The 12,589-nt window shown below is 42.2% G+C and overlaps 1 protein-coding gene across 5 annotated transcripts in view; it reads left to right on the top strand.

Moving 5' to 3' along the window:
- MDC1 (mediator of DNA damage checkpoint 1) overlaps positions 1–12,589 on the top strand; it is a 165,098-nt gene that overhangs the window by 43,374 nt on the left and 109,135 nt on the right. For all 5 annotated transcript variants that reach the window (XM_077463035.1, XM_077462870.1, XM_077462953.1 and 2 more), the window contains one exon: positions 55–504. In XM_077463035.1, coding sequence (XP_077319161.1) covers positions 55–504 — 450 coding nt within the window. The remainder of the gene's footprint in view (positions 1–54; positions 505–12,589) is intronic.

The raw sequence follows: 12,589 nt of genomic DNA, 5'->3' as shown, positions 1-12,589 counted from the left end.
CCATTTTAGATGTTGTTTTTTTTTTCTGACCTCGCTTTTATATTGTGTTTACAGATTTCCCCATCTACCCAGGCTCCAATGTCATTGGGCGTCACTCCAGTTGTGATATCACCCTGCCAGCCCAGTCTGTGTCAAAGAAACATGCCGTCTTGTGTGTTACTGGGGACTGTCATACCATCTGTGACAATGGCAGCCTGAACAAAACTCGGCGCAGCAAGGTGGCCCTGGAGCCAGATGTGCGCTACTCTTTGTCTAACGGTGACTTTTTGCTTTTCGCTGATGTGGCTTGTCGATACACCATACTGAAAAAAATTGAGGTGGAGACAACCGTAGCAGAGGAGAGCGAGGATGACTCTATGTTGGTACCTGGAACGCAGGCACCATTGGCTATTGAGAAAACTCCAGGTGCAGCTATACGGCGGATGGGGCGCGGTGCTGTGCTGGCGAGGGACTCTGGAGATGAAGATGAGGAAGTACAGAGAGGGTGGAGTGATGGCGGTGAAGGTAAGGGGCAGAAATTGCTAATTATTATAACAACTTCAATTTGTACATAGAATTGAAAATGGTTTTTGTTATTGGTGTTGTACAGGGTTCTTTTTTTTTTTTTTTAGCCCTTCTCCACCAAGAAATGAACAAACAAACCAGCATTTTCAAAGAGGTCGTCAGCAGTAACTAACTATATCTCATGTGAGAGCTTTCCTTTTAACTGATTTGTGGCTGCCATCTGTAAATAAAATTTCCTTGGAACAAAACCCCATGCTGTGGAAACGTTTAATTTACGTTCTCTTTCACAGCTAGGAACATGCAACTATGCACATTGCTAGCTGTGAGACCACACTGCCAGGTGGGCTTCACTGGTAACTATCAGGAGCTAACCAGATTCTGTGAACACTCTTACAGCAATGACTTGGTGACCACATGAGGTTTGTTTGTAAACAAACCTATGTAGCTCCAGTTGCATGCACAGACAGAAATACATTTTTTTTTTTAACCACTTGAACTCTGGAAGGTTTTACCCCCTTCATGACCAGGGCTTATTTTGCTATTCAGGACTGTGCTACGTTAATTGGCAATTGTCATGCAACACTCCAAACAAATTACATTTATATCATTTTTTCACAAAAAGAGCTTTCTTTTGGTGGTATTTGATCACCACAGTTTTTTGTTTATATAAAAAACAAAACTCTGACAATTTTTTGAAAAAAAAAAAAACTTTTTTTTTTTTAACCACTTGCTTACTGGGCACTTAAACACCCTTCCTGACCAGACCAATTTTCAGCTTTCGGTGCTCTCACACTTTGAATGACAATTACTCAGTCATGCAACACTGTACCCAAATGAATTTTGTGTCCTTTTTTTCCCACAAATAGAGCTTTCTTTTGGTGGTATTTGATCACCTCTGGGGTTTTTATTTTTTGCGCTATAAATGAAAAAAGACCGAAAATTTTGAAAAAAAAACGTATATTTCTTTGTTTCTGTGACAGAATTATGCAAATTATTAATTTTTCTTCATAAATTTTGGCCACAATTTATACTGCTACATATCTTTGGTAAAAATAACCCAAATTAGTGGATATTATTTGGTCTTTGTGAAAGTTATAGAGTCTACAAGCTGTGGTGCGAATCGCACAAAATTGATCACATCTGATGTACTGGTGGCCTATCTCGCTTCTTGTGACCCGAACAAGTCAGGAAAGTACAAATACCCCCCAAATAACCCATTTTTGGAAAGTAGACATTCCAAGGTATTTAGTAAGAGGCATAGTGAGCTTTTTGATGTTGTCATTTTTTTCCCACAATTCTTTGCAAAATGAAGATTTTTCATTTTTTTTTTTTCTCCACAAAATTGTCATTGTAATAGGTTATTTCTCTCACATGGCACGTGTATACCACAAATGACACCCCCCAAAAAATTCTGCTACTCCTCCTGAGTATTACAATACTACATGTGTGGGACTTTTTCACAGCCTGGCCACATAGAGAGGCCCAACATGCAGTGAGCGCCATCACGTGTTCTAGAAGCATAAATTACACATCTAACTTGTTGACTACTTATTACACTTTTGAAATACCAGGACAATGACACGTGACACTGATGACAGATGGCACTGATACGTGGCAATGACGACACTTATACGTGGCACTGATGACACGTGGCACTGATGACACGTGGCACTGATGACAGATGGCACTAATATGTGGCACTGATGACAGATGGCACTAATATGTGGCACTGATGACAGATGGCACTAATATGTGGCACTGATGACAGATGACACTAATATGTGGCACTGATGACAGGTGGCACTAATACGTGGCACTGATGACACGTGGCACTAATACGTGCCACCGGTGACAGATGGCACTAATACGTGGCACCAATGACGCGTGACACTGATGACAGATGGCACTGATAAGTGGCATTGATGACACGTGACACTGACAACAGATGGCACGTGACACTGACAGGTGGCACTGATGACAAATGGCACTGATACGTGGCACTGATGACAGATGGCACTAATACGTGGCACTGATGACAGATGGCACTATGTGGCACTAATAACACGTGGCACTGATGACAGATGCCACTTATACGTGGCACTGATGACAGATGGCACTGGGGACAAATGGCACTGACAACAGGTGGCACTGGGGACAGATGGCACTGGGGACAAATGGCACTGACAACAGGTGGCACTGGGGACAGATAGCACTGCGGGCAGGTGGCACTGGGGTGGGGTGGATGGCACTGGGGCGGCATGGCACTGGGGCGGCATGGCACTGGGGGGGATGGCACTGGGGGGGAGGATGGCTCTGGGGGAGGATGGCACTTTGTTTTTAACTTACATATGAGATCATCTCCCATTGGACACGCCGATCACGCTGTAAACGGCCGCTGTGATTGGCCGTTTACAGCGATCTGTGTTTGCCTGTCCCCGGGGGACACGGCAAACACAGAACTTCCGCGATGCGCGCCCGCGGCGGCGCGCATTGCGGAAGTAAACACCAGGCCGTCCAGGGACGGCCAGGCGAAGGAAGCCGCCCGCTCTAAGGCCGTCATTCGGCTATAGGGCGGGTGGGAAGCGGTTAAAGATATTTTTATTGACCTTTGTGTCAACATACACAGATATATAAAAAAAAGGAAACTTTGATTCACAGCATTACGTTATTGCAGAAGTCCACAGAAGTGCTCAATAAACAATTTATACGTATATTAAGTCTCTCGTAGTCATTCAGTACAAATTGCCAAGAATATACAGTATGTATTGCTCTGTCCACTTAACCACCACAGGAAAGTATACATGGTTCAGGTGTGTTTCATCTATTAGGAAGATTGAATAGATAATCATTTGCCTTGTGGAAGGGTTAATGGGCTGGCCAGCCATCTGTTTCAGATCTTGTTAAATGTTTTTTCTTTTTTTTCTTTTTTTTCAGACCTCAAATGGGAGTTTATATAGAGGTATCGAGTCATTGTTCAGTTTTAGCCATAGGGATTTTAGGGGTATCTGAGTTTTCCTTGCAAAAAAACGGAGGATACGGAGAAGTATTTTTGCATACGTTGAAATGTGCAGATCCCCAAAAATTCCCAGCAGGCAATTCTTGGGGTGTAAAATGTTTGGGAGACCTATTGCCACTGAAATGAAGGTCCCCATTTCTGCCCAGAATTCCTGAACAATTGAACAGGTCCAGAAACAATGTATGAAATCTGCCGTCTGGCCACATCCCCTAAAGCATTCTGCTTTGGGTACCAATCCTAATTTAAATAACCTGGTAGGGGTTAAGTCTGATGACATTTTTTTTTATATTAATGACCTGGTCTTAGGATGCTATTACTGACCTCTTATATGTTTAACAAAATTCTGTCCATTCCTGCTCTGTCAGTGTGGAGTCCATTTTATCTGAGCTTTTTGAAATCTGGGGTTATCAGTCATGAGGGTAGCATAGTATGTGGAAATAAGTTTAGTGGGGTCAGGGTATGTAAGGCATGTCGGAGTTGGTAGTAGAACAACATATATGAACGTGTTAGATCAAAGTCAGCCCGCAATTGTTGGAAGGACCTGTGCGTCATATAGGTGGCACAGGTATTAACCCCTTTGGAGTACCACCGTTTCGGATCAGGTAGAGAGTATAGTTCCTTTTATAGTGAGTTAGGGTTAAACCACAGGGGGTTATTTGGAGATGTTGACCATGGTTCTTTTGTGATTTTGGAGACAATTGTTTTAAACAGAGATAAGGTGGTTAGCATAGTTGTGACTGGGCGGGTGGAGCCCGGCCTCGGTATTTAAGATTATGGAGGGTTTCCAGAGAGGAGGCAATGGCCCCTGCAGTAGATGTGGAGGCATTTGCTGCAGCAGGGTGGAGCCAGTCATGAATATGGACCAGTTGGGAAGCCAAGTAATATAAGTAAAAGTTGGGGAATGCCAGCCCCGCCAGATGCGTTGGCAACCGTAGTGACTCCGACGCCACTCTGGGGTATTTACCATTCCATAAAAACGTTGTGCAGATCGTATCAATCTTTTTAAATATAGACCTAGGGATTCTGCATGGTGTGGTGTCTAGTACATACAATCATTTTGGTAAATGGATCATATTAGGACGTTGGCCCCTCCCATTAAATCTACGGGAAGGTCCATCCATTGTTTCGTCTGTTTTAGTAATTGGTCTAGTAATGGACACAAACTCACCCGAAATCCAGAGTAGCCGCCAAATTTATCTATTTCAAGTAGCAGTGTCTTCAAGGATTCCTGGGTGTTAGCGAAGTATACCAGAGTGTCGTCTGCATATAGCGAGATACACTCTTCTATTGTGACGATAGGGAGGCCCTTAATTTGCTGGGAGCAACGAATACATATTGCCAGTGGCTCCATAGCCAGGGCAAATAGGAGGGGTCACAACAGACACCCCTGCATAGTGCCTCTGGTAATTGAAAATGTGTCTGTAGTATAAGAGTTGACTCGTATACGAGCCTGTGGCGAGGTGTACAGGAGTTTTTTCCAGGCAATGATACCAGGGCCGAAGCCATACTGTTGCACTACCTGAAAAAGATAAAAACCAATATAATTTGTGCAGGCTGGCGATTGACACTGGGCTGGTCAATCACATCCCAATAAAGCAAAACTAGAAAGATTGGCCTAGTGCGAATAGCACAGCCGGTACCCCTGGGGATGTTTGAATGAGATAGACCAGTCCATAAAAAAGTATAGTACAATATATTTATTCGTAGAAAATATTACATACATGTATGATAAAAAACGCTATAGTGGCAATATATTAAAAATTACTAGACAGGACATTAATAATGTGAACAATGGACTTGCGACTTATGTAAATTTTGAGAAGAATGCCGAAATGTTTCGGACCAACCATCCTTTTTCCTAGGCATATATTTTATCTTGTATGTACATAGTCTAGAATGTAAATACAATTTTATATTAGTACAACTGTATACAGTTCAATACGTGCAAAAAGCTTGCAAGCAGGTCATAAATAACAATGCATAATAGAGTCCAAAAAACATAACATGAATAATACATATCATCCAAGACCAAATACCAATAATGGCCAGCAGGGGGTGAGGGTATGCAAATGTTCAAAATTGCTACAATATGTAGAGCATATGCCTGGTGTGGAATAAGCACTTTTACGCTGTAGGAAATAAGGCTGATTAGCCAAAAGTGTCCATGGTTGCTGTAGTTACAAGGTCTCCACTGGGAAGCCAGCTAGTTAGCTTCCACAGTATAACATCAACAAAAATTTGGAATGGAGTTGGTATATCTAGGCGATAAGGTGAGTACGTAAGGCTAATGAGTATAAATGGAGTATGAACAAATTAAAGCATCAGTAAGGTAGAAGACGTAGTATAATGTCTCACCTAGTCGATTGGAATGCGTGAAGATCCACAGCGGCATGCAACAGGCAGCGGGCTAAACACAGTCTGTTCATGCCATTACATAACCCACAAGGGTAATGATTGTCAGCTGTGGTTAGGCTGCAGTAAGCCACCTCCACATCTGGAGCTGATGGGGCCGGTGGAAGCGCCAATGGCTGCTTTCTAACCAGCCACAGTGAGATCTCTGACCGGACATCCGCGCTCCATGCTGGAGTGCAAACATACCATGGCGAGGTATAGGAACCCCGCCAATTGGGCTTAAAGACTGCACGCATCCCATATGACCTGGGAGCGCGCAAGTCTCCCGCACGCAGGGTAACACAGTAACCATATATGGACTATGTATTGAGGGGAGAAAAAATATAATTGTGGTATACATAAATGAGTATATAAAAAATACAAAATATACAAATGCCCCCTGGTGGAATATGGCAATGGTGTTGGCAGGTAAAAAAACAATACATACGAAAAAAAAAGTATTTAATGTACATAGTAAATAAGAAAATAAATGACATAAGCAGTATAAGCATGATAATTGTAATGGAAAATACCCAAAAAGTAATATTAATTAGCATCCAGGAAGACCAAAAATAAATGTCGACAGCATCGGCAGACAATCGCACACCACAAAGACATATGGCAATGTCATAATATCAGTTAAACAAACATTAAAGATCAAGTTCACAACCACCGGCTGAACAAAAAAGGGGCAGGAAGATCGTTAAAGGTCAAGTTCGCAAACCCTGGATTAGAAGCCCTCCAAAAAGGGTCTAAAGTTGAAGGCTTCATTGAGGCCGGGGGGTGAAGTAGCGTTCAGGTGGAAAATCCACCTTAAAGTGGTTGTAAACCCTTACAAACCACTTTGACCTACAGGTAAGCCTAGATTAAGGCTTACCTGTAGGTCCAAGCAATATCTCCTAAACCTATATGGTTTAGGAAATATTTATTCAAACGGCGGAGCTGCCGCGCGTGTCGGCTCCCGTGCGCATGCGCGGGAGTGACGTCATCGCGGCTTCGCCGAATGACAGCGGCGGAGCTGCGAGACCCCACCAACAAGATGGATGCGGCGGACTACAGGGGACAGCGGCGACTTCGCTGGCTCCTGTGTCAGGTAAGTGACACATAATGGGCTACTATGCGATGCATAGTAGTCCATTATGCTTTGCCTTTGCAGGGAATGAAAGAGGAAGTAAACTCATCAGGGTTTACTTCCTCTTTAATTCGCTTTGTAGTAAAAGTTTATTATAATCACCTCCCCGAATATTGGGGGGGGATATGATCTAAAGCCAAAAATCTTACGTGTTTTGTATGGTCTGGATGAACCCGTAATACAGTGTCGACCAATCGGGAGGTCAGGATCTTCAGTGTTAATACTAGTAATGTGGCGGTAAATGCGTTTCCAAAATGGTAATTTAGTCTTACCGACATAACAGCCACATTCACATAATAGCAGGTAGACAACCCCCTCTGTGTGACAGTTGACATAATAAGGATTGAAAACCTGTTGGTTAGGTAACACAACAGTGCTAGTGGTATTAATGTATATGCAATATCCGCAGTTACCACAGGGGTAAGTACCCCGTAATTTGGTAGTCTTGGAAGGAATATGAGAATATTCACTACGAACAAGTTTGTCGCGTATAGAGAGGGCCCTTCTATACGTGAATAGTGGCTGAGCTGGAACAAAAGGTGCGAGACTATTATCTGTAGTTAAAATGTGCCAATATCTTGATACTATGTTTTTCATCTGCCGATGCTGTTGACAATAAGAAAGAATAATGCGAGGGGGAGAACGTGATGTAGTGCGTTTATGAAAGAGTAGGTCATGACGGTTTTTGACTTCGGCTTTTTTATATGCCATTTTTAGAGTTTTGTTGGAGTAACCACGGGCTAAGAGCCTCTCTCTGAGTAAGGCAGCTTCATGATTGAAAAATTCATCAGTAGAGCAATTACGTCGGGCACGTAGATATTGTGCATATGGGATGGATTGTAATAAGGGCTTAGGATGGAAGCTGTCAGCTGACAGAATAGTGTTGCCAGCAGTAGGTTTACGAAACAATTTGCTTTGCAGATGGCCTTCATGATCTTTAATGATAGTCATGTCTAAGAAAGAGATAATAGAAGTAGCGCACGTCATGGTAAATTTTAAATTTAATTTGTTCTCAGAATTGAGAAATTTTAAAAATTGATGTAGTAATTCTATTGGACCATTCCAGAAAAACAGAATATCGTCAATGTAGAGATACCAAGTTGCCACATGGCGACAAAACTGGGATGCCTTGGGATCAGAAAAGAGTGAGCGTTCCCACTCCCCCAGGTACAGATTGGCGTATGCCGGGGCACAACAGGTGCCCATGGCTACGCCCTGCACCGGGAGGTAGTGGGAACACCCAAAGGAAAACAAATTATGTGGAAGTATAAATTCCAATGATTGTATTATGAATTCTGTTAGTTCTTGCGAATAAAACTGAGAAGATATTAAGATTTGGCGTATGGTCGTGAGACCCAGCTGGTGAGGGATAGAACTATAGAGTGCCTCCATGTCCATGGTGACCAACAGAGTGTCACCATCGACGAGGAGGCCGTCCAAAACCCGAAGTAGATGTGTGGTGTGCTGTATATATGAAGGTAGAGTGGTTACAAGAGTTTGCAACAATTTGTCAACATTTGCTGCGGCTGTCAGTAAGACTGCCACGGCCTGACCCAATAGTTCGACCGGGTGGATGTGTGTGATTTTTGTGCACTTTAGGAAGTGCATAAAAGGTGGCTTTGCGAGGGAAAGCCGCCCTAGCGAAGTCACGTGTAGATTAATAAAGTCAGATTAATTAATGTCAATAAAGTGTTGATTAAATGCCTGGTCGATTAAACTGTAAAGTTGTTGAGTGAAGCCTTGGATCAAGGAATGTGATATAGTTCTATAACAATTTTTATCAGAGAGAATTGCTGTACACATTGCTTCATAGTCAGACTTATTTTGAATAACTATATTCCCGCCTTTATCGGCCGGTTTGATAACAGTGGAAGAATTCGCTTTAAGATTCTGGAGGGCAAGATGTTCATGGTATGTAAGGTTTCTGTGATGCCTAGAAGTAGGTTTGAATTGACGTAGTTCACGTGTTACCAATTTAAGAAATAAAGCTGCGTTAGGATTGATACTAGGGGATGGATATAGACTGGATTTCTTTTTTATAGAAGTATGTGGCCTAGTGATGCCTGAATCACTGTCAACCTCGGCAAGAATGTGGTCAAGATCAATAGTGTCAATCAAATCAATGAGTGCATTTTCATCAAGAAGGTCAATAAGATCCTGAACTGCAGATGCCTCAGTAAAAGTGTGAAGTGCCCAATCAGTGAGTGGGGTTTTAGAATATAGACTTTGTAGTAGTAAGTTGCGGATAAAAAGGTGAATGTCTTTTATAACCGAAAATTTGTCGATTTGTGATACAGGACAAAAAGTGAGACCTTTTTGTAATACTGAAATTTCATGGGAGGATAGGTGATAATCAGACAAATTAATTAGGTTAAATGAGTGAGAAGTGAGGGGATTTATTTTTTGGGCTTGTGCAGTTTGGGATGTGTTTGTTGAAATAGTTGTGAGGCCCGCATTTTGTAAAAAAATAAATAAAAAATAATCGCTTTGGCGTGTAGGAGTAGGCAATGAATTAGATCTGGCAGACATCAGTGGAAGGTTATTGTCGTAAGCCATGGCGGCTGGTGACAAATGGTTGGCCCGTAACTGTGTGGAGCCCTCTATGTCAGAGGAATCGTCACATGATGTAGTTTTAGGGCGGCCACGTTTTTGACGGCGTGGACCGTAAGGTTGGTCATGGGCAATGGCAGTATCAGTACGTGTAGCTGATGAATTGTCGTTGTATTGAGTGTGGTTAGATTTAGACACGCCACGTGTGGAAACCACAGGGCGCGGTGGATGCCGTGAATCAAGCCACCTATAGGCTCGGGTTTCCAGAAACGCTTTTTTATCTCTGAATTTTTTTTTTTCCTTTTTGAGGAGGGTCTCCTTTTTAAACTTATCAAATCTCTCATTGAGCTGTTTGTCAAGTGTGGTATATAAGGAATGGTCTTTAAATTTCTTTTTTTTTTTTTTCAATTTCTTTCTTTATTTATTTTTTTTCCTTTCCATTTTCTTTTCCTCATATAAGCAAGAATGGAATTTTACATAAGCAATCTAAGAGTCATACATCGAATTTCCATATTCGTACATAATAAACCGAGCATAACAATTAATTCTATTCCCTTAGCCTCTTACTCCCTTTATAGTATAATATATAAGTCCAAAGAGAGAGCAGGCTAGGTTAATGGTAATATATAGGGACAGCATCATAGAAACTTCTCTCCCAGTCCCACATACCCTATATCTGGTCCTGGGTTGTTACTGTTCCCAGTCAGGCCAGAGTTGTGTTGTTATCCTCTTATTTCTCGTCTCCCCCCCCTTTTATTTTCACCCCTATTCTTCTCCCCCCCCCCCCCCCCCGAAAAAAAAAAATTCTTTAAATTTCAATAGTTGTTGACTAATAACTTCTATCTTACTATCTAATGCAGTCATTCTTTGTTGGTATTCTAGGATCAATAATTTCATAAGCTCTGCTGAGCATTGTGTGAGAATAGCTTCCCATGAGGATTTAAATTCAGGTGTGATATCATCAAAAGTAGGAAAAATTTGGACACGTAAACCAAAAGGGTTGATGCCCTCAGTGAGGTAATCCTGAAAGGATTTAATGTGCCAATGGAGTGAGGCTTTTTTTTTTTGAAAAATGTGTGTGAGATTGTTGATTCTGAAATCAGATTCACATTTCTCAGATTCCTTGGATGCAAAGTTATTAGCGGTAAGATTCATGTAGTTGTCCCATTCATCACCCAAAAATGCTGCCATGGCAAAAGAATAAATAGCTACAGACCGTAATGCAAGCAAGCACGTATGACAAGAAAGTAATAAATAATAGTATAGCTAGGTAATAAGAAAAGTATATTTGTGTGGATCAACACCATGCACTAGTGGGGGATATAATGGGTTAAAACCCAAAGGATACAAAATCAAAACCAATCTAATTTGTGCAGGTTGGTGATCGACACTGGGCTAGTCAATCACATCCCAATAAAGCAAAACTAGAAAGTTTGGCCTAGTGCGAATAGCACAGCCGGTACCCCTGGGGATGTTTGAGTGAGATAGACCAGTCCGTAAAAAAGTATAGTACAATATATTTATACATGTATGATAAAAAACGCTATAGTGGCAATATATGAAAAATTACTAGACATGACATTAATAATAATAATGTGAACAATGGACTTGCGACTTATGTAAATTTTGAGAAGAATGCCGACATGTTTCGGACCAACCATCCTTTTTCCTAAGCATATATTTTATCTCGTATGTACATAGTCTAGCATGTAAATACAGTTATATTAGTACAACTTTATACAGTTCAATACGTGCAAAAAGCTTGCAAGCAGGTCATAAATAACAATGCATAATATAGTCCAAAAAAGATAACATGAATAATACATATCATCCAAGACCAAATACCAATAATGGCCAGCAGGGGGTGAGGGTATGCAAATGTTCAAAATTGCCACAATATGTAGAGCGTATGCCTGGCGTGGAATAAGCACTTTTACGCTATAGGAAATGAGGCTGATTAGCCAAAAGTGTCCATGGTTGCTGTAGTTACAAGGTCTCCACTGGGAAGCCAGCTAGTTAGCTTCCACAGTATAACATCAGCAAAAAGTTGGAATGGAGTTGGTATATCTAGGCGATGAGGAGAGTACATAAGGCTAATGAGTACAAATGGAGTATGAACAAATGAAAGCATCAGTAAGGTAGATGAAGTAGTATAATGTCTCACCTAGTCGATTGGAATGTGTGAAGATCCACAGCGGCATGCAACGGGCAGCGTGCTAAACGCCGTCTGTGCATGCTATTATATAACCCATAAGGGTAATGATTGTCAGCTGTGGTTAGACAATACATAGTCCATATATGGTTACTGTGTTACCCTGCGTGCGGGAGACTTGCGCGCTCCCAGGTCATATGGGAATGCGTGCAGTCTTTACGCCCAATTGACAGGGTTCCTATACCTCGCCATAGTATGTTTTGTGCTTCAGCGCGGAGTGCGGACGTCCCAGCTTCCGGGCGCCGGTGACGTCATGACGTGGGACACGGCCCCGCCTACTGTTGGGCGTGGCCATGCCCCGCGCTGTCCCGTCAGAGGTCTCACTGTGGCCAGTTAGGAAGCAGCCATTGGCGCTTCCACTGGCCCCATCAGCTCCAGCTGTGAAGGCGGCTTACTACCGCCTACCCACAGCTGACAATCATTACCCTTGTGGGTTTTATAATAGCATGCACAGACGGCGTTTAGCACGCTGTCTGTTGCATGCTGCTGTGGATCTTCACACATTCCAATCGACTAGGTGAGATTATACTACTTCATCTTCCTTACTGATGCTTTAATTTGTTCATACTCCATTTATACTCATTAGCCTTATGTAGTCTCCTTATCGCCTAGATATACCAACTCCATTCCAACTTTTTGCTGATGTTATACTGTGGAAGCTAACTAGCTGGCTTACCATTGGAGACCTTGTAACTACAGCAACCATGGACACTTTTGGCTAATCAGCCTTATTTCCTACAGCGTGAAAGTGCTTATTCCACGCCAGGCATACGCTCTACATATT

The sequence above is a fragment of the Lithobates pipiens genome, unplaced genomic scaffold (assembly GCF_037356315.1).
Source record: "Lithobates pipiens isolate NorthernLeopardFrog02 unplaced genomic scaffold, aLitPip1_a1.2 Scaffold_1, whole genome shotgun sequence".
Classification (NCBI taxonomy): Eukaryota; Metazoa; Chordata; class Amphibia; order Anura; family Ranidae; genus Lithobates; species Lithobates pipiens.
This window is presented reverse-complemented; position numbering and strand designations above follow the sequence as displayed.